At 39.2% G+C, this 21,882-nt stretch overlaps 1 protein-coding gene across 2 annotated transcripts in view; it reads right to left on the bottom strand.

Annotated features, from left to right (window-relative positions):
* ITGAV (integrin subunit alpha V) overlaps positions 1-21,882 on the bottom strand; it is a 45,819-nt gene that overhangs the window by 11,948 nt on the left and 11,989 nt on the right. For both annotated transcript variants that reach the window (XM_066189512.1, XM_066189513.1), the window contains exons 3-22: positions 17,413-17,504; positions 16,800-16,914; positions 15,486-15,547; positions 13,877-13,922; positions 12,281-12,406; positions 11,536-11,580; positions 11,320-11,363; positions 11,175-11,231; positions 10,731-10,783; positions 10,140-10,342; positions 7,935-8,126; positions 7,777-7,822; positions 7,152-7,253; positions 6,390-6,448; positions 5,226-5,380; positions 3,678-3,815; positions 3,097-3,164; positions 1,796-1,943; positions 1,352-1,444; positions 241-320 (exon numbers count right to left, since the gene is read on the bottom strand). In XM_066189512.1, coding sequence (XP_066045609.1) covers positions 241-320; positions 1,352-1,444; positions 1,796-1,943; positions 3,097-3,164; positions 3,678-3,815; positions 5,226-5,380; positions 6,390-6,448; positions 7,152-7,253; positions 7,777-7,822; positions 7,935-8,126; positions 10,140-10,342; positions 10,731-10,783; positions 11,175-11,231; positions 11,320-11,363; positions 11,536-11,580; positions 12,281-12,406; positions 13,877-13,922; positions 15,486-15,547; positions 16,800-16,914; positions 17,413-17,504 — 1,924 coding nt within the window. The remainder of the gene's footprint in view (positions 1-240; positions 321-1,351; positions 1,445-1,795; positions 1,944-3,096; positions 3,165-3,677; positions 3,816-5,225; positions 5,381-6,389; positions 6,449-7,151; positions 7,254-7,776; positions 7,823-7,934; positions 8,127-10,139; positions 10,343-10,730; positions 10,784-11,174; positions 11,232-11,319; positions 11,364-11,535; positions 11,581-12,280; positions 12,407-13,876; positions 13,923-15,485; positions 15,548-16,799; positions 16,915-17,412; positions 17,505-21,882) is intronic.

Here is a 21,882-nt window from a genome sequence, read left to right as displayed (position 1 = left end):
GCTATAAACCCAAAGTCATTCTCTGGCACCACAAGTGTCAGGAGAGCACAATAATATGCACCTACAAATACTCTTACATTCTTCCCTCTGTTTTAAGAAACCAAATTCAGTGTGTTTATTTTCCAAGCCATGACGAGACAAAGACAAGAGAATTAGGCCAGAGTGATACTGTGTAGTTTGCAGTCTATTTACTGAGAGTGTCTTCTCCCAGGTGAGGAACATACTCAGAGATTTCCATACCTCCGGATTTGCAAGTCAAACTTGACAGAGGTGTCCATCTCAGACTGCTGGTGCACGCTGAAACGCAGGCCAGCTAAGAGCTGGGGGGAAAAAAATCGCTGTGGTTCAGTTGGAAGCACAATAAAACACACAATAAAACCTTCTCAATGCTATTAGACTACAGTGAAATTGCTTGAGACTCCTGGTGATGAGAGAACGCACACACAGAACTGGCAAATTAAGGTTGTCCAGTTCATCCAGGCTGGAAATGTACTGGCCTCTCTTTAGATTACAGCCCAGGCATCACTGCCAGAAAATTCAAAATAAGGATTGCATCATGTTCCCCACCCTTACTTCAGCCATTTCTGCACATAACTGATCCTCCACAGGCGTTGCCAAAAGTATTGTAATCTAAAGAGCAGGAAACACATTAACAATTCAAAATTAATTCCCAAGTTTTAGTCTAAGTCAATTCATACTTGCTTTAACATCTGTGCAGTTCTGCTTGATACACTTCAAAAGACTTTGGAAATAGCATTTATTGATCTATACAAGATGGCTCTTGGAACAAAATTGTAACAATGAAATTGTTATAATTGTGAACTGATTTTCACTTCATTTCCTCAGAAAAATACGCTTCCTATGTAATATCATCTTAAAACCTGCAAGGTCTCACTAATAATTTTTTAATTCTTTTCATTTCAGCTATATTTGATGGAATTGTAGAGGTTTCAACTAGACAAAACTCTGTCCTTCCTCGCGAAAGTAGGCAGAAAAGGGATGAACTAAGAGAAAGAAGTGTTGTGAGCTAGCTCTTGATTATATCCTTAAAAATACATATCAGATAAATATAAAAAAATTCATGAGGGACCAAAGTCCATTAATTCCACTATTTAATGAACAACTCATTTTGAGTTGCATCATAAAACTCATGAACACTCATTTCAGCCTTTAATTTAGTTGAGAAGTTGAAACAAACTACCGCTGTAATAACCAACCGTGGGCAGCTAAATGCCAGATCTAATCTTAAATCCCTGTGAGAAAACTTCCTGCCCAAACACTGCTGTGATTAAGGAAAATGCCACCTGCCCTCCTGGGTGAGCTACCAGACACCTGTGGGACCAAACCTTACCTTAGTTCCTGCTTTCATGGGATTGCCCAGGTCACAAACTACCATGCGAGTCTGATTCTCTGTTTTAAAAGCACATGACAGTCTGGCTAAAGCCTGCAATAAAGCACAAAGAAACACTAAGGAATGTCATTCTTTACATCTGAACACCTGGAGGAAAGTCTGGAGAGAAGTCCTAGATATGCTGTATTAATTTTAATATAATTTCTCAGCCATAACATAGTCAAGTACTAAAATGAAATAAAATCTGAGTATAGAAGTCTCCAAGGAGACAAATGTTTTTGATGCAAGACAGACCTGTTTTCAAGGTTATGAAAGAGAAGGGCTTTGAAATAAACTGATCACTTTTTCAGTAGGCTTTGCTCTAAGACTGAAATAATAGAAACCAGTACAGATTTCCACAGCAGCACCTGAAATCTGACTCCTCGAAAGCAGCTGGAATTTTACCTCGTTGTTACGAACAACTCCGATGAAATCTGCTTGGGGTGGAACAACGACAAAGAGTTCTGCTTCATAGGCTCCCTCCCCCTGGTTCTGAGCACTGACAATGAGGGTCAAGGGATTGTCATCACCAATATAGATCTGCTTCTGATCACTGCAAGAAAACAGTGTAAAAACAAGCTCTGAATTTGGGTTTTAAATTGCACTGGAGTGGCTGAACTGAGAGAAAAACAAGAGATATTCTGAAATTTCACAAAGACATTGGAGAAATCTGGAGGCAGAACCTTTGCTTCAGGAGTGTCAGGAGAGCTCTAAGGTACTTTTTAAAAAACCCTATGTCTATAATCACAAATGGAGCAAGCATTACATGTTCTTTTGTAAGAATCTTTCCTGTAAAATGTATCACAGAACAAAAAACCACAGACAACCTTTTTCTCACAAGGAACAAACAATTATGGGCAGCTAAATCCCTTTGTACAGTTTGAATTACAGGCTCACTTTGCAGAGGTACAAGCACATTTTTGTAACAAAACTCAAGGGAAGGCTCAACTACCCCGAACAGAGCCAAGACCTCTGCAAAACCTCTGGTTCCAAATACAAAGAGACTATCTTTGCAAACAATGTATTTTCATTCCACCAACTGCAAGCAAACATCAAGGTATCTGCACTGATGTAAGATGTTACTGGAGTGTTTGCATGAATTAGAGCTTGTGATGTGTCCTATCTATACACAATGTGCATATGCTGTAATGCATTAAGAAACAGATTATAAGATAATACAGTAAGAGAGGTTTTAGGCCACACAAAGTACAAAAAGCTCAGACTCATGAACGAATTACCACTGAAAACTTGTTTTTTTCCAGGTTTGATAAAAGATACTACCAATACCAACTATTTTTTTTTTCATACATGTGACAAAAGAGCTCTACTCCTCCCCTTGCTGGATAAAATCACATCTTCATGTGTCTATCTAATATTAAACAACAGAACAGAGATACAATGGCAGCTAGCAGTGGTTTTTTTCTCACTGTTCATGTCCAGCTTAGCAAATAAATAAATAAATATGGCCTACTTATAGTGGAGGCTGGGGTGGGAGTGGGAGTGGTGCATTACATGCTAAAAACATTAGGTTACAAAGCAGAAAAAAGATTTTCTTTAAAGCATATAAGCCTGAGTTTAGATCATGTATGATGAAAAGTCCTACTTATTTCAACACATCCCTTAAACTTAAGTATTACTAGCTACTGAATTTTAGACTTCAAGTAGGGAAATTGCTTTTCCTTATTGTATTTTTGTCATGTATTTACCTTTCTACTGACACCTCCAGCTTTGGTTTGCAGATATTATCTTCCCCACAATCCAGCAGAATATGGGCCTATGCAAAAAATCAAACACATGGTGTTGCAATAATTCCTTCATCTGTTCTAATATACATTTTCAATAATACTGCTTCACCACTACATTAAAAAAAAAAAAATTCTACACAGCTGGTTATGGAATATTTTCATATCATTTGTCTCAAAAGAGAACAAATGAGTTTTTATATGTGGGGGACACTGCCTACTGCAATTCTAGGACAGATGTTTACACTTTAACCAGCTTCGTGTACGTTGAATAATCTTGTCATATTAAGTTGCATCTTCACTATCCTCTTTACAAACAAGTGTAAAAATTTGTAAAAAGGGCAGAAATAGAAAAACTATGTCTATTACCTGAAGGGAACTATAGGGAAAAACATTATGTACATAGAGCAGCACAGTATGAGAATGGATGAAACACTCTGAGCCTTCAATATTAACACTTCCAGTGCTACTGTAACTGATTTTCTCCCAAGATAAACCAAATTATGTTGTGAGTTTTCTCATCACAGGCTGTGTAAGCAGTGTACCTGTCTGCTCATATTAGCAGGAGTGAACTGGTTGAGGATAGGGTGCAGTCCTGTTGCATCTGCAGCCGTTCTGTAATCCAGACGATATTCCATAAAAATAGTGATGGGAGTTAGCTTGTCTCTGAACTCAGATTCATCCTGAGGAAACCAAAGATTTGAATCACAATTAAAATGTCATAGGAATGGAGAGGCCTCAACAACATTAAAACTTCTTTTCAAAGTAGAAAATTCCTTTTCAAAAACCTGCACAATTTTAGCAGTAGCATGCCTGTTTAACAAATGGAAAACTGGAGCACATAGAAATATTAAGTCATGGAAATCCAGTAACAAGGAGCCTAACAGCAACACAGCTCTGCTCTTTCCTGTCAGACCAACCTCAGTCTGCTTCTAAGATCCCTCAGAGATATTCATCTTTGGACTGACAATTTTTCCTTCCTAGAATTATTACTTGGCCCTTGGAAGTCGCTGACTTTCATGCTGTTCATTTGAAATCATTCTGTTTATCCGATGTTGATCCTGCCTTTCAGAGAACTTACAAACCATATCTTAGCTTTACATTAACCACAGATTTGCTCAGTGTAAACTCTGAGGATAATGAAATCTACTGACTCCAGCACAGCTCACTTCAGGATCTTATTTCAGAACATGTCTTCTATGGGCAGAAACTTATTGATCACCTATAGCTTTAATCTGGCTCTGCACCTCATTTATGATCATTTCACATAGGTCATGTGTCATTACTTTCTTTATGAAAATGGAAATGTGCTAAATCTTTGCTAACCCCGAGATCTGAGATGTCTAATTCCGTATATAACCCACTCACAAAAGTCAAGTCAAAGAAAGTATTACCTGCCCTCAGTCAACCTTTAATGATTGCTAGTATTTTTATTTGGGTTTTTTTGTTTGGTTGGGTTTTTTTAGTAGGAAGGAAGTATTGTTTATGTTTTATTTATAAGTGCTCAGAGATAAATCTGAGCTGCATAGAACTTACATAGCTACACACAGTGTTTTTTCTACTGATTTAAACTTTTTAATTGTGTGAGCATCTGTTCACATTTGTGGGGATGAAAACAGAAAACTGAGAAAAAGCAAACTTAGTATTTCAGCTTCCTCCATCTCCTCTGCTATTTGCTTATTTTGGCTTGTCAGCTGCAGGTCTGTATTTTTCTTCAATTTTTAGCCTCCAAAGTAGATGGGACAACCTCTGCTTATTGACTTTCCCGTTCCTTGGAAATTATAACTAATTTGGTGCCTGGATGACTTACCCAAGAAGTCCAGAACAAAGCTGTGAATTGAATTTCCAGTGGATTTAGGGACCAGGATTTTGGCCACAATACGATTCATTGTTCATCCTGTGACAGCAGCAGTAATTTGGCACAAACTTATGATTTTAGTAATTTCAGGTCTATCCACTGAAAATGAAATTTCTCTAGTATTTTTTTCTTGGTTTGTTTGTTGTTTTGGGGTTTTTTTAACCAGTTAACACAATGAACTTATAATAGGCAACACACCAAAACGTATTTGCCTAAAACACTAATGGCTACTTACCCTCAAGAAGGCATCAAGTTCCTCACAGTTCATTTTTCCCCCCTTTGTAATTGTCATGTTCTTAGAGTGGCTGGGCTGTTTGCTGTGGAGGAAGAGAGCTCTCCTGATAGCTCCTTTCTGCTTCAGTTTATCCAACAGCAGCTCCACCTGGAAATCTGGCCAAGCCAAAGGGGTTGGTTGGGTCAGGGATATTTCGTTCTATTAAACACAGGGCAGATTGCCCTCAGAAATGGAGCTGCGCACTGATTTCAACTACAATGAAAACCTAGTGCTTGCTCCTCTTTAAACTTCCAGTTCTTTCCATGTAAAATATCACTATATTAGTACTCAAGCACTGCTGCCGTCCTAAATTGGATTCTGCTTTTTCCTTATGCACTGGAAATATGTAAGAACACAGATACTTTTATAATTTGTAATTGCTGTAGAACTGCAAGAACTAAAGTGAGAATTTTTTCCCCTAGAAAATTTAAAGCAATCTTGCACATAATGCTTGTATTTTTAAATACTACTGCTTATCTAATTCCTTGAAATATTTGATATAGATAATAAAATACATGACAGATATGCATATGAGCATTCCCAGATCACACCACCTCTGTACGTGCCACAGTAAATAAGGAAAAGATTTTGCAATCAGTAGACAAAACCTGATTGCAGCAGGCTGCTTGCCACACTACAAAATCTCCTGGAGACAACTTAAAAACTTGTTTGAAACAATCTTTTCCTGATTCTGACCCAAGAATCTGATGAAAAAAGTCAGTGATGTCAATCTGAAAGTCATGATCTCAACAGGACTTGTGACAAGTCCGCGTGGCTTGTCTGTATCTCTCAGGCCTAAAGATGCACATACTTGAATATTCTTGTCTAAAACTCCTCTCAATGAGAGTTACCATAAATTCTGCAAAACACAAAGGGCTTTCTTTCCAAGACTAGTTAACCACATAGCTGAACATATGTTAAAACTCTTAGGTATGGTCAAATGCCTTCTACACTACTACAGCCAAAAATACCTGCTGAAGAGCCCCATAGATGTACATGCCACCCAAGTGGCAGCAGTGTGCTGCAAAGGGCACCCAGCTGTTTGTCATGATAATAACAAAGACCAGTGCTCATGTCTGCAAACAATACAACCAGACTTCCAATTTTTAAATGAGCAGAACTTACTGAGTGAGTTCGGGAGCTTTCCTTTGCCATCCGCTTTTAAGCAGAACTTGACTTTGAAGCTGTTTGAAAGGGGGAAAAAATGAATTTCATACACTTTTTCTCTCATTTTCTTCTAAAATTCCTCACTATTAATTCTGTTCATATGTATCCTCTTTTTGAGACTCTAGCTCATTCCCAAAAGCTGTTTTCTACTGATGGAAGAGAAACTATAATCTATTAATAAGTAGACAGAATGGCAGGCAATGCAAAGCTTTGAAGTCTTGATTCATCTGGGGACAATCAGCTGTGGACTGGAATGTTTATTTCTGTAATCAAATGGGTCTTATTTTTAAAGCTATCATAGTGACCCTGAAAAGAAAGTTAGCAGTAGGAAGGGGTTTGGATAATAGCCTGGGACCAGAAGCAAAATCAGTTTACAGAGCAGATCACTGCCCAGGTGTGTACATAAGTGGGTAAAAACACGGCAAATACTGTGTGGTGTGCTGACATCGTGGGAAGACCTTACTCTGCTCAGCAGGGACAACTGGCAGTCTCTGCAGGTTTTGGGAGTCAGTCTGGCATCTACTAAAGACAGTGCTGGTCCTCCAACTGCTGTCAGAGAGTTCTTATTTTGTACTGTCTGCTCTTTCAGTAAAATCTGTGTTCATCTCTTTTTTCTAATTAGCTGACTAGACTTCCTGAGACCTTTCAAAATTGGAAACTTACAAAATTAAAACCCAAGAAATCCCTCCCCTCAAAGGAAAACATAGATACTCTGCTTACCAAGAAACTTTTACATCCCCCAGTGAACAGGCTTTGTTTTCTGGGTTTAAAATGGTTGGATTAACTTCCAGAGCAGCATTTACTCTAATAACTGGCCTAGCCCTGCAACGAAAACATCTTCTTGAAGAGCACTCAACACCGTGTTTGACAACGTGCAATATACACAAACACACAATATTTAGTGAAACCACAAGAAAAACAAATAACCAGTGACCAGACGAAGCTTCTCTGTGCCCTCTCATTTCCATCAGCCACAACATGGACAGCTGTGTGAAGAGGAAGTCCTATCTGCTTATAGCACAGACCAATATATTCTCCCAAAATGAGCAAGCTGGGATGGGAATATTGGGATTGCAGCTGCTGTGTCAGAATCTAGAAAACTGTCACTCAGAAAGCCTTGAAGACAGCTTGTTTATGTTTTCCCCTGACTACATACTTTTAAGAAAGATGAATTTTAGACAGCAGATAGGTTTACTCAGTAAAAAAAGCAGTACAGTGTGTTTTCACCTCCAGAGGTTTGGATGGTGGAGTGGCAGATTTTCAGACCTCCCTGATCCTGCTTTCTTCTGTAGCTGCAGAATTCCACTGAGCTTACACTCAGGTACGAGCACAGAGGGACCCTTACCTGTACAGAACAGCTGTGTCAACACCAAAGGCTCCAACAATCAAGTCTAGAAAGAGAGGAGACACATCACACATTACAACTTGCTTTTCAAAATCAGCTGTTTCTCAGAGGTGGGACTGCTACTGAGTCATTGTGAAGTGCCATTTGGAGCAGAGGACCTGGATATCCATTTTTGTCCACATCTGTGGCTCCTTTCAGCGAGTACCCAAAGCTGGGGGGCATAGTGCGAGCGGCCCACTGCCCTTCCAGGATCTGGGATGGGATGGCATTCAAACCACTGGCTCCTCCATTGTAGATATACACAAGTCCCCTCTTGTCCTCTCCACCATACGGTGCAGCAACTGCAATATCTGAAAACCAAACGAAGAATCATCAACATCTGCAGACACAAACTAGAATGTATTTGTGTTTATATCAATCAGTAATTTCTGATATTACAGTTTCAATGTGTGCCAGTAGGGAGGAAGTGCAACCAGCCTTTAAAATGCTCAGCAACGTTTGTTTGTTTATTGCTCCTTTTATTTGTTCTTTCTGTTATTATTGGATGCTGTTTTTTCTAGAAGGTATAAATGTTTAACAAGAACATGTCATAGCCTTTTATGGGGAGAGGAAGGAGAGAAATAGTGCTACAAACACTTCTGCACTTTAGTGACTGACTTGCAGCAAAATCATACGGATTTGGAATGCTTTTGAGCTTTTTATTACAACAAGCAGAGTTAGTCACTGTGGGTGCCAAACCACAAAACTAAGTGTGACTCTCTTCCCATTTCATTTACACGCTCGTGTTCCTCCAAAGTCTGGGATGTTAATAATTCTGGAAAATTTAAGTCATGCTAAACCAATGGTAAATATTAAAATCCAGTCTATCCCAGTCATGGCTTGGCAGCATGCTTTATGGAGAACGTCCAGTTAATGCAGTTATTCTATCTCTTAAATTTAAAAGTACTCTTAATGATAAATAAACAGTAAGAAACAAAATGCTAATTAGACTATCTGAAAGGACAGCTTTAGAAGCGTACATATGATCTAATTTCAACATTTCCACAGACAGTTCAAGGACCAAGCATGAAACACTACTTGGAATAATTATGTTTCTCCTTCCTCTTTTCTGAAATTTGGGAAAGTTTGATAAAAAGAATGAAGACTCATAAGTTTACAGTTTTTTGGTTTTGACCCCTATTTACAAACTTCATGAAGACAGTAAAAATTGCTATCTTGTACCATACTGTGATGGAAGGCATTTTAATTAACACTCCCAAAAATGAGGCAGAGCAATAAAACCCCAATTAAACAGACTAAGTAACAGCAAAGCAATTAAAATTTCAAATGTTAAGTATGGTGGAATCAAAAAATGTTTGGGATAATCTTATCAAGTGACTGGAATTTGGGCTATCAGCTATCCAATGCCTTCTGTAAATAGTTACAGTGATATTGCATCTTCACACTGATTCTACATCCACTTAGCAACTAAAAGGGTGCCTTCCAATTTCAACTCCACTATGAATTTATGACTTCATATAAAATAAATTAGAGATACCTGGGAGTTTGAAGTAATCATCTAGTGTAATTTTTGATCTTACAGAAAATACTTAGCTTGCAAGCAGAATGGAAAAAATGAAGATTTTTTTGGTGGAACTCAAATTCCCACTCCAGGCAACACTGGAGTTTAATGGGCATTAAAAAGTGTTCTCCCTAGAATTCCTGGAAATCTCCATCCCAACACTACATGATTCTTGTCTGCTTCATTGCTCTTCATTCTTATCAGAAAGTAACAAGAAGCTTGGGCAAGGGGTTTGAGAGTCCTCAGCTCCAGTTGTGTCAGACTCAAACTTCGCTTCAAATTACTCACTCAAGACACTCAGCTCTTTGTACATCTGGCTGTGGCTGCTATGTAGTATTTCCACCAAACTCAAAACCTTTTTTATATGAACATTTTTAACCAGCAGTCTGAAATAAAACCTTCTTTTCTGTCATCATTGTGTTTCTAGAGAGGAAAATGGTCTTTAAACAACGGAAAGAGGAAAATGATATTGAAGATGTCCTAACAGGTCACAGTGGAGAGTCAGGTAATTTACTGAAGTTTCTATTGTGGTCATGACTCAGAAAGCAATCAAGTGGTGAGTGTAGGAGCTAAAGCAGTCCATGCTGTTGTTTCAAGGGTATAGTCTCTGCTCGATGCATCCATGGAACTCCTGATAGCATTCCTGGGAGTAGCATACAAGCATCAAAAGGAGTCTAGACCTCAGCGTCCTGCACTCGCTCACGGCTACAGCGCCGAGGGTTTGTGTGCAGAATCCACGCTCTCTGTGCTGCCTGGGCTCCCTCTACAACCAGGAGATCCTGACCAGGAATCCACATCCTACCATTGAAGCCATCCTGATCCAGGTCCCCCAGGGGTGCGATGGAGCTGCCGAATCTGGCGAAGATCTCGAAGCCGTTCAGCTTTGCCGTGTGAAACCCGCCCGAGGCTCGCTGGAGGCAGATGGTCACTTGGCCAACCTCCTGGAGCTTCCCATCTGAACTTCTGTCCATGAAAAGGGGGGCTCCAATAAACAGATCTGTGTAACTGGACCAAAAAAGGACAGAGTTCTTCAGCAGCAGCATGAAAATTCATTGTCTTCAGTACCTGTTAAATTAGCACTGAAACCTGTTAACACTCAGATGAAAGATAACTATCTCTAAATTCAACTGAAGGCAAATATTTACTGACAAATTAAGCACAAATACACAAAAATCTAATCGACTTTAGGCATGTGAATATACACACTTATTTATGTTGACAAAAAAACAAACCTACAAATGTTAAAACAAACATGGCGTGTTGGCAAAACAGCTGTGCAGATGTGTTAAACCAGCAGAAATCTAGATCATGGGAAAGACTTTTTAATAAAAGCTGGTTTTTTCTTTCCATAAACAAGTTGAGTGGCATTGGCGAGAAGAGGGAGGACACTTACTCATCCCCGTCGATATCTGTGGCAGCCACCGAATACCCAAAATAGGCAGCCATCTGGAAAACAAAATTCAAACCAAACCTGTGAGTTGTAGTGATACAAACCTAAACAAGTTTACACAAATCTGTACACAAAATACATCAGGGAGATGATAAAATATGCCACAAATGTTTTTCGTTCCTTTATTTTAGTTTCTCTTCCATACTCTGTTGGAAAGTAAACCCATCGGTTACTTTTCTCATTTCCCCTTTCATGATCCAGTCTCTTTCCCAGCTCTCAAAACAGGCAGCACTTCCTTTATTTAAATAAGATAGAAATACCCTCAGACCTCATAAAATTTTGCTTTGGCAATCAAGGCAGTTACAGACTATTATCTAGTACCCTAAAGACTGCTGCAACACAGGAAAGGCCTCCTGGTCACCCACCACACTCAGCCAAGCCACACACCTGCTCTCCAGTGAAGTTGTACATGGAAGACATGTTTTTCCCATTGTAAATGGATACCTGCACGTGAAGAAATACACATTACAGCATACCAGCAATAGCCACCTTTTTTATTTATTGTAAAGTTTAGTGTTTCAAATTTTTTTACCATGCCCAGAGTTCTTGCTGCCCGTGGGACTCCTGATACAAAGTCTGAAACATAAAGCAAGACACAGATAACAGTCAGGTCCCAAAGCACAGAGACTTTGCTGAACAGAGCAGCTCATTCCTAGCACTTGATGCATTTCCCTGTGCACTGTACCATTGATCTGAAAGATCGGCCCAGCCCATTAACAGGATGTTGTTACTGAAGCAAGGGACTCACCTTCAATGCCATCGCCATTGAAGTCTCCAACGGCCACTGAATAACCTGCAGAGACAAGATGAGGCTTTAAAAACCCTATTAAACCTTTCATCTCTCTTTACACTTTTCACAGGTGTCTCTGTGCACAGTTCTCCTCTCTTCATCTTAAAATGCACTGGTATCAATATTGCCTCGAAGCAGCTTAAACTATGAAGAGCTCCATGAGTGGCTGTAATTCATCAGTATCCAGGAATTTATGATCAGAAGCTGAAAATTTTAAAATTATCATCCTGGGAATTGTCCTGGTATATCCTTGCTTTTTTTCCTGAGCCTCGTTAGACATACATGAAGCAAGATGATGATTTCCCACTCCTCATTGTTTTTCTTCTGAAACATAATTCTTTAACATATTTATTTTGTTTTGGTAGGTTATTTTGAAACAGCTGCTTTTAAAAAACAAACAACCACGTGTGTGACTAACCTCTCATATAAAAATCATACTTTTGCCATTCTCATATTCAGCCTGCACCACAGAGCACAGAAAATCATGAAAATATTTCCATTTATTTCATCATGAGGTGCTTTTTGAATCAAGCTTAAGGCAAAATAACTACAATAAATAACTACAATTCCATCATATATAAATGGCTGCATTTTCAGGAATGTCACACTCTCTCATTATCTGTTAGATGTTGACTTATTAGTTGTGTGATTTAGCTGTAAGCATCAATAGTGCCAGGGAGTGTTCTCATTTCCCACCACATACCCAAGTAGCTGTCATCAAAAGCAGCACTGGCAGGTCTGGTTGCTAACTGGTCATCATACTTGGTGCTGTAGACTTTGGAGTCGTACTTTTCCACAATCTCTGTCACTCGATCAGAAATGAGCTGGCCTAAAGAGAGAGAAAACAGCTTAAAAGCACCAGCAGAATTCACTGAAGTGACTCTTTCACAGAATTCTGCCCTCGAAAGCAGCAGATCTTCCACAACACCCACTGGAAAAGGGCCAGGAAGGACACAAGTGAAAATATGGATCCTAAAATGTGTGCACATATTGAATCATAGGCACACACAGGGCTCTCACTGAAAACAGAGGCCAATCCTGCAATAAGGCAGGGCTTAAAAGGCAGTGCTGAGATATCACGTGCTTATGGTTGTGCTGAACTGAGCCCTTTGGGTGCTTCTTGATCAAATACCACAACAGAAGAGCCAGTTTTGGCAGACAAGAAGCCAATAAAATGAACAAAAATCAGATGAGCGCAGTGTACTGCCATGTTCTCCATTTTCACTACATGAGCCACTAGGTGGTGACTCCATTACATTCTTTTTTCTTCGATTTTAAATGAAAAGTTGAATCACCAAAAAAACCCCATTCAGAATGGCACTCACTTCACACACACATATTCATACGTGTATGAAGTGAAGGGAAAACTCCTCCTCCAATATCTCAGGATGTGGAATAATAGTTTAGGACGAAAAATCTCACTTTCAGAAGTCTTCTATTCAGAGCCAAGAGGGCTTTTTTGGTAGTAATAGAAGAGGATAAAGTTGTATTGGCAGATGAAGTGTCACCTTTGCCAAAAAAGCAACATAATTCATATGATATTATATCTGCAGTTTCGCTTCAATCACTCAATTTTGTTCATAATTTAAAACAGAGGACTGGAACAGGCCTCCCGTGCTGCTGCACCTACAATGTAGTCTGGCATGATACAGAAAATCTATTAATAAATGTTAGAAGCTACATTAAAAAGCAGGCAGCAGAGTTTGGCAGCTGTGTCCTGATTACGGAAGCACCCTCCTTTGAACAGGGAGCTGCAGTTAAAGGCTGAAAAATCCTGCAAACAAACACCAACTGAATCCCACAGGAGCAAAGTATACAGGTAATGCCAGGTGGAGGTAAAATGTGCCCCACGGCACAAACCAAGTAATATAAATGGAAAACATCTTTGTCGTCAGAGGAAAACAATGCAATTCTCTTCAGAGGGGATATTTCTCACTGAAAATACACACTTTGTATGGGTGTCAAATTATTAAACATGCAGAGAGCAAAACAAAATACGCTAAAGGAAACTTATCCTGCTGATAAAAATAAATCCCATGATCCAGGGAAAACGCCTTTGTAATGATCATGGAATTATTTAAAACACAAAGGACACCTATACTGTTATTACTACAATCTTTATCAGTAGTTGCCCTGATTATTCAGGAGATATTCTTAAGGACAAGGGAACATTTCTATCAGTTTTCTTATTGACAAGGACTCTGACAGCAGCTGGAAGAGTGTGGATCAAAATGACTAAGAGGATAAAGAGAAAAATCATAAAGGTCAACTTCTTTGTGGTTTAAATGATATTTCTCACCTTGCCAGTAAAAACTCCCAGGTCCTCCAAGCAGCACCCTGTCTCCCTTGGAAGGGAATAAAAAAAGGAAGACAGAAAGAAAAATTAAAAACACATAAAGCACATCTAAAGCCAGACAAGATGTCCTGTGTTTGTGGGAAGAAATTCCATGCATGTACATCACTGTAGCTCTGCTGACCACCACACATTTTCCTTTTGGAAGGAGTGATTAATAAGAAATGCATCTTGTAAAATGCTAACCAAAAATCCCCAGTGACTATTTCACCCATTTAGCATTCTAGGCAGAATTCTGTTTTTATTGTAGCAGACCCTTCTTCCCCCATAAATGTATGGCAACAGGAATGCAATTAGGAGAAAACTTAGAGAGTGTTACATCATGTTTTTAGGTCAGTACACAAAATAGCGTCATCTTCTGCCTCTGCCGTTTTCTGTAACTTATCATTAGAAAAGCTTAATTCAGAATGACTGTGATGTAATCCCTCACTCCATATTTCTTGGCACAATTGCAATTCACAAACCATTTTATGAAACTTTAACCACATTAGCTGTCCCAGGGTTGGGAATTTGCTCTGTAAGTATTGAATTAGGCCATAGGCTTTGCTGCATAATTAAGCCACTAATTCAGGTTTTAATCCTAAAAACTCCTATATTCACCACTCAGAAAAATCTAGGTCAGACATTTGGAGATACACTCTGGCTTGCCCACTCTAAGGTTTTGGATTAGAGCCCAAAGTTGGTTTTAACTGGGCCTGGAATCTGCACAGTGACCCTGAGGGTGTGTGCAAAGTAACCCAAACACTCACAGTCCTATCCTGCACTTGGCAGTTTCCTCTGGAGGAAAACCAAGAGTAGCCTTGGGCAATGAGTGACAGGACATGACCTCATCCTGAGATGTGAGAACCCAAAAAAGGAGCCACATCACAAACAGGGCTGGCATGGTCTTAACACATCCTGACTCTGCTCAACCAATTCAGTGTACAATATAAAACACTCTAGTACATTCTCAGATCTGTGCAGGGTTTTACTGTGCTGGGATTTCAAAAGTAATTGTGAATTTAAAAAAAAAAAAAAAAAAAAAAAAAAAAAGAACTAGAACAGGCAGGGAGAACACAAAAGTAGAAGAAACACAAGTCAGTAAAAAGCCCCTGCACTTCTGCAAGCTGAGGAGAAAATCAAACATGATTCTCAAGCACATTGTTTACCAGTTCCCTGAGTTGTTATCCCTCAAGAAGTAACACTAGCGATGCACCAATCCCATGTCTCAAAAATCCTGATTATTACAGCCAAATTCACTTGGGGATTGGCTGCAGCAGAGGGGTATGGCAGGAAGCTGGGAAAGCAGATTACTTGTTCAGAACATGGTTCCTACAAGGGGTGAAAGTGTGCTGCTGCGAAGATTTAGGGAGAAACAGGTTCATAAAAGCTCTTTGAGTGGTTTCAAGTTATTTTTTGGTTTGTTTATAAATTTTGTTTGGTTGTGAGCTCGCTCCCAGCCAGGAACAGTAACATTTGATTTCATAATAGCTGTGCTTCTAAGTGCTCTTTATCAGCAGTGCTTGCCAACTTACAGCTGTTTGCTGACCCACAGAAATGACAAAAAATCACATACCTTTGTAAAGTCAATGCTAAATCCACCTTGACAAAATCCCTGTCCATCTGCATCAATAGTTGCTACCAAAGGAAAAAAAAAAAAGGATAGAAAAGAAAGAGGATAAAAATAAATAAACAAAATATTATCAGTACTCAATCAGTTGATTCTGCGGATACTTTTCAAAGCATCTTCCTATGCAAACTTCCACTCCTAAACTTGAGCCATGGAACACTTTTCTCCTCAATCAGTGTTTTCTCTTTATGAACAACTCCCAACCAAATGCTGTAACAACTTTAGGGCTGGCCTAACAGACATGTAACATCAGCACATGTTCTAGCCTAGCACAGTCAAAGTAAACAGCAGTCCCTTATTCCTTTGTATTTATTCTTCAAAAGACTTGGGGGGAAATATATTTGCAATTTCTGTTCAGGAAATAAGATATCTGGAAAAGAGGGGATAAGCTTTTCTTTTGGTATGGGAAAGGAAACTGAATTGGCTTAAAATAAAAAGAGCATACCTGACTGAAAAAATACCTCCATATTGAGACACATCCCAGCAAGAATTCTTATGGTTGAATCAATTTTAGGATTATACAGCTTCGGAGTAGAAGTGCTAGGAGCTCCTTATCTGACACTGACTGCTTAACTAGCATGATTTAGTTTTATTTACTTATTTAACTTTTTGTTATGCTGGACCGGGCTGGATTTTATTCCTGCTGTTCACAAATGATTTTCAGCAAATAAAAAGTCAATCCTAACTTCAACATTCAAGTTTTAGGTTATAAACCTCTGAATAATCTATCAACCCAACTAGAGGAAATAAATGCAAAGCATTTGGAAAATAAGACTCCAAATGTTCAACAGTTAATATGATTTAAACAATGCATCACTACACATGTATGCACACAGGGACATCAGAACATATTTTTGCAAAGCCTTGTCTTCTAAAATGAGCTTGCACCTTAATGTGCTTGAATAATGATAAAACACTTGAGATTCATAAAAATTCTAGAGTTGGTCTATGAAAAAGCACTTGCTACATAATTTTGCTTGAGTGACTACTACAGAATTGGTCCCTTCAACAACAGAAGTCCTCAGCTCCAATGATACTTGGACCTAAGATTTTCCTCTGGCTTACAGCAGAGAAAACAAAGCTTGCATCACGAACCTCAGCTGGAGGAGAATTCAGATGTCTGGGTCTGGTTTTTAAGTTTTGTTCTAATTGCTCTACATGGAAGGGAGAAATAGCTGTAAAACCTCCTGCTCCAAAATGTACACAAAATGAGACACAAGAGGAATTCCAAAGAGAAAAGCATAAGACCCCTATACTTACTTGACCTGCAGGGAGCATACTCCACAAATTTTGACCCAGCAAGCAGGTAACAAGTTCCTACAGGCTCTCTCTCTTGTTTTGTTTCAGTTCTCCAGTGGTACAGTGGGGCACAGGCCTAGGGAAGAACACATAGCAGTGAGGAAACAGAGTCCTCTTCAAAATGCTGGTGGGTATCAAATGATACAATGAAATTCCAATTTTCTACAGACAAGCAACAAAAAAACCTAGCGGATGTATCTTGTGTTATTAGAGGAGATTTATACTATCAGCAGTGGGGGAGAATTACCATCAGTTTGTATTTTATAAATAGCTAATTTATATCAAGGAATCTAGAAATAATATTTTCTTAAAGCAACAGCTGTGAAGTGTATATCAAGAATCTATAACACATTCTAACTTCATCCAAGTAATTTTACCACTTTCCTTAAAACTAGAAAAAATGCTCCTACCTTTGTTTATAAAGAGTTAAGCAAAGACTAGCTAAGAAATTCTGAAGACAACCCATGCTGATTAGTGGGATTTTGTTTAAATTCTAAGTTATCTGGGTCTCTTCGAATTTTCTTCTACTGCAGTATCTCAGTACTGATGCATCTGAAGGGCATCAAAGACCTACCAGAATTTTATCATTTTGGGATCTCACAGAGGCTCCAAACCACTGATGAGACTTAAATTCCAGCGGATCATCAGGAGCAAAATCTCTGTTACCTACAAAGAAAAGAAAGAAGAAACATAATGTCACAGGAACCTGTACAGTAAAACTAAAAAAAAACCCCAAACAAACAAACAAAAGCCATTGGTGTTGATGCATACTGAGAAAACCAGAAACAGCAACATTGGAGAGTATCACCCTTTGATGGAAACAGGCTTTAAAAAGGATTTATTAGTATTTTTTATATCAAGGGCCCAAAGCAGCTATTTTTGCACAGAGAGCATTGGTACAATTCTGATTCGTTGTAAGAGCTCAAAGTTTATAGCATGTTTGACAGCCACACAGTAAATACCTCATAGTTGAGATATTTGACTTCCAAGCAGATTACAGCACTGCTCAAGAACCAGAGCCAAAGCCCTGTTAGGACCAATGCTTTGAAAAGAAATATTGCCTCGATTAAATCAGCTGAGCTTTGGCTAGAACCAGGAATGAGATCCCTCTCCTGATTCTACCAAGTGGTAACGTCTCTGTTCTGAGTGTCACTGCAATGCACAAAGCAGGCAATTTGCAAACAAAAGACATGGGGAAAGAGAGCAAGTTCTACACTGAGTCACTTGCATTTGTCCGTTCCCTGATGCTGGCTGGTAGAAACAAGTAGTATTCCTGCAGTGTGAATGTGAAAAGTCTTAGAATTATTTGGTGTTTCTTGTCTACTTCCAATGGCAAAATGAGGGAAACTTTGCCAGCGTAATGAGAAAATCGATGTAACACTTTGAAAAGCATACCTTTTCTAAAAGTTCCCTAAATGGCTGGTTTATAGAGCCTACAACTACAGGAATTGATGAGGCAACAGGCACACATCACTTCCAGAGTGCCAGGGAGATCCCCAAACCCAGCCCTGCTATGAATCAGAGACTGTAGCCACTTCAAACAAAACTTCCTTGCTTGTTTTACACCTTGTAAAGAATGTTTTGTCTGCAGAGACTGTGTTACTTCCTTTAGGAAAGTCCCATGAAAAAGACAAAAGAGATTTTAATCTGCCGAGTCAGCCAAAACAAGCAAGAATCTGGACTATTTTTGCTCTCAGATTAGAACTACACAGAAACCAATGCCAAGTGCATTACAACACAGAGAACTATTGTGGTTTTTTGTAAGGTCATCAAAGGCGACAAAAACCCCCCACCTCCCTCTGTCACCTCCCCTCCATCTCTTCCTGGACTGGTGCTAAAGGTTTGGAGGGCCTGATGATCAGCACAGATTTATGTACACTGATTTATGCACATTGACACTTTATACTGTCACTCTTGCAGAGGCTAAGATGTGCCTTGGAGACCTGCATGGCACCTTTTAACGGTACAGAAAAGGTGTACAGAAAAATGTACAGAAAACCAAAACCAGACCAAGATGTTTTCCAAATAGGGAACTATCTTTGGCACACACAAAAAAATCCCTGTTTTATCACCATTTTTTTCTGTTCCTCGCCTTTAGCTATGAAAATCCAGCCAGAGAGAGTTTTGCTGAAAGGCATGACTGGGTTGGTTTCAGACGAAGCTGCCACCCAAAGGGGCAGCAGTTCCCATTTGCTCCTGTCCACGTGCTCATTCCTGCTGCCCATGTCTCCCTGGGCATTCCTGGTCCATGGCCACAACAGGAGCCACCTAAGAATGAACCCTCCTAAAAAAGTATTCAGCAGGATGAGGTTCCAACCCCAGCAAACACGAGGCTGGAACGATATCCTTTTTGGCACCAACAGGGATTTAAAAGTGGTTAATTCATCTTTTAACCACACCCAGGGTTACGTAGCCTGGAAAGACAGATTTGGCTTCTGCCCTCTGCTTGTCCAGCTACTCTTGGAAACAAAGAAATGCCTCAGCTCTACTTGCCAAGCACAGCTTTAAACAATGTAAAACTTGGGAATAGTTGCAGAGTGGCATTTTATACTTTTCTGTTGGATGCTTATACAACACTACATATGTATGGCAAAAATGAAAGCTGCTACAGCAGGTCGATAGTGTAAAGCCGAATCCTATTGTCCGAGGTACTATAAAGGTGTCTAGGATGCGAACCTCCCATTTCATTTAAGTTTAAAACAGCAGACAGGAATTAGAAGGGAAAGCCGTGTTGCAATAGCGAGTAAGCAGCCATTCTGCCTTACCAAGACCTGATTTTATCTCAGCTGTTAAGGAAATTAGTTCCTTCAAGTCTGGGCTGAAAAACAAGGATAAAAAATACAATACAAAGCAAGCCAAGTGCTGGTTACTGGTGCCACCTGCCCATGGTCTATGCTGACTGCCCTGGAGAAAGGAGTAGCCAGCAGAATAACCAGCGCAGGCTGCCAAAACAGCTCCTCTCTGCCTCTTCCCTGTGCACTCTTCAGCTGCCAAGAAGGATCAGTGTCCAGGACAGCATCTCCCTTAGTGTTTAGGGGACAAAAATATTTTTCTCCAGTATTAAAAAGCCCTGATTCAGCTCTAAATTGAGGATAATATTAGAAATCTCCATGCTTTCAGATACAACCAGAAGCTGGCACATAAAAAACCCCAAATCTCCAAACCGGAAAGCAAACGAACATGACCACAAAGATAATTATGTGCCAAATGTAGTTCATGTGCCAGATGTCATGACTTCAGAAGCCAGCATCATAATTTCTGAAGGCCTGAACAACAAATGAAGAATTCTTACAAAACCCCACCACCCCAGAGAAAAATGTGTTCCATTAGGCAATTTGGCAAAATGGATTTTATTCATTTATAGCGCGCTGCTATTGTAGAAACGTATTGCAAACATCTCAGTCAAGTTGGCCCGTGTCAGTGCAGACACACATAACAAACCAAGATGTGCTACAAGGCTAAGATGCCTTAGACTGAGTTTTTTCTTGTATTCAAAGAATACATTGAATATATTCATTGAATATATTCAATATATTCTTATATTCTTGCATTTAGGCTCTGTAAAGCTAAGTGGAGGGGTCTTAGAGAGAGGGCCTTGAGTTCAGCTTGAAAGTGGCTGCAACCCCGGGAAGTGCACAAGGACAGAAGAGCTAGATCGAGTAGAAAGTATGTACATTGGAAACACTGGCAGTTGTCTCAGGTAAAAAATTGATACAGGCCAAATCTGATAACTATCCGTTACAGAAAAGAAGTGACCTTTTTTTTTTTTAACCTATACTCACTCAAAATTCTCCCCAGGAAAAACTGTGCAAATAGGCTATAAGCTTTTCTCTCAGATCCAATGAGAAACTGATTTTATGAGGAAAGCTGGAAAACACTCATTCAACAAAAATCCCCTCGCTTTAAACAAGAAACCATTTCAGTTTTTCCTCATGACTGGAAAAACAAACATTCAAACACTTAAATGTGAGGCCTCACAGCTATACCATAAGGTGGATGTGTCATGGGGAGGTACAGGACTGACTTCAGCATTTCTGTGTTTTATTATTTTACTTATTATTTTATTTATTATCTTACTATTTTATCTTTGTATAATTTTTAGCAGTAGATATATATATATATATATATACATATATATATATATGTATATATATATAAAATTTTCTAAAAAACCACAAAAACAAGCCTTGCCCCATACCCTTTAAAAAAACAGTAACTACCTTAAGTGAACCAAACTGTATTACAGGGAAGATTTAAATATCCAGACATTTATAAATCCAGACCAATGCTTTGATGTATTATAATCAACCTTATTACTATAAGGGCTCTTGTAGCCTTATTGTATTTCTTATAGCCTTTTCTTGTATTTCTAAAACTTCAGAGTATCCCAAAACTACCCTACACATGTCTTTAAAGCCAATGAGGTACATTTTAATCACAGAATCACAGAACGGTTTGGGTTTGAAGGGACCTTAAAGGTCATCTCATTCCAATCTCTCTGCCATGGGCAGGGACACCTTCCACTAGACCAGGCTGCTCAGAGCTCCATCCAACCTTACCTTGAAAAAGCCTTTAAAAAGGCATTCAAACAAATATTTCTAGGCAGGACAAACTATATTCTGACTAGATTTATACAAGAAAACATTCAGAGGTTTTTATACAATGCTATTTGTCAGACTAAAGTGCAACTGCTACAGGGACTTGTACTTGATGGGTCATTAATTCCAGGATTATGTCATATGACCACAGGGTATTATTTCCTATCTGTAAAGGCAGTTTAGGGCCCGGTCTTTCCTTTGCTCCTTCTGATTGTAGCATGCATCACATGTTGATTTTACATGATTCTTTCAATAGGGAAAAAGGGCTGACATGTCAACAGTGCTGTCTCACAAGGTACTTTCCAGGTGGAGGGATGGGGTGGTCAGGGCAGGAACAGAATTTAAATTTAAAAAAAAATTAAAAATGCCATGTTGCTCGTGGACCAATGGAACACTGCCTCTTCACTACACTCCATAGGATTTGAATTTGTAAATGAATGTGGAGA

Source organism: Chamaea fasciata, unplaced genomic scaffold (assembly GCF_029207755.1).
Source record: "Chamaea fasciata isolate MVZ Bird 193981 ecotype frontalis unplaced genomic scaffold, bChaFas1.0.hap1 SCAF_8, whole genome shotgun sequence".
Taxonomy (NCBI): domain Eukaryota; kingdom Metazoa; phylum Chordata; class Aves; order Passeriformes; family Sylviidae; genus Chamaea; species Chamaea fasciata.
This window is presented reverse-complemented; position numbering and strand designations above follow the sequence as displayed.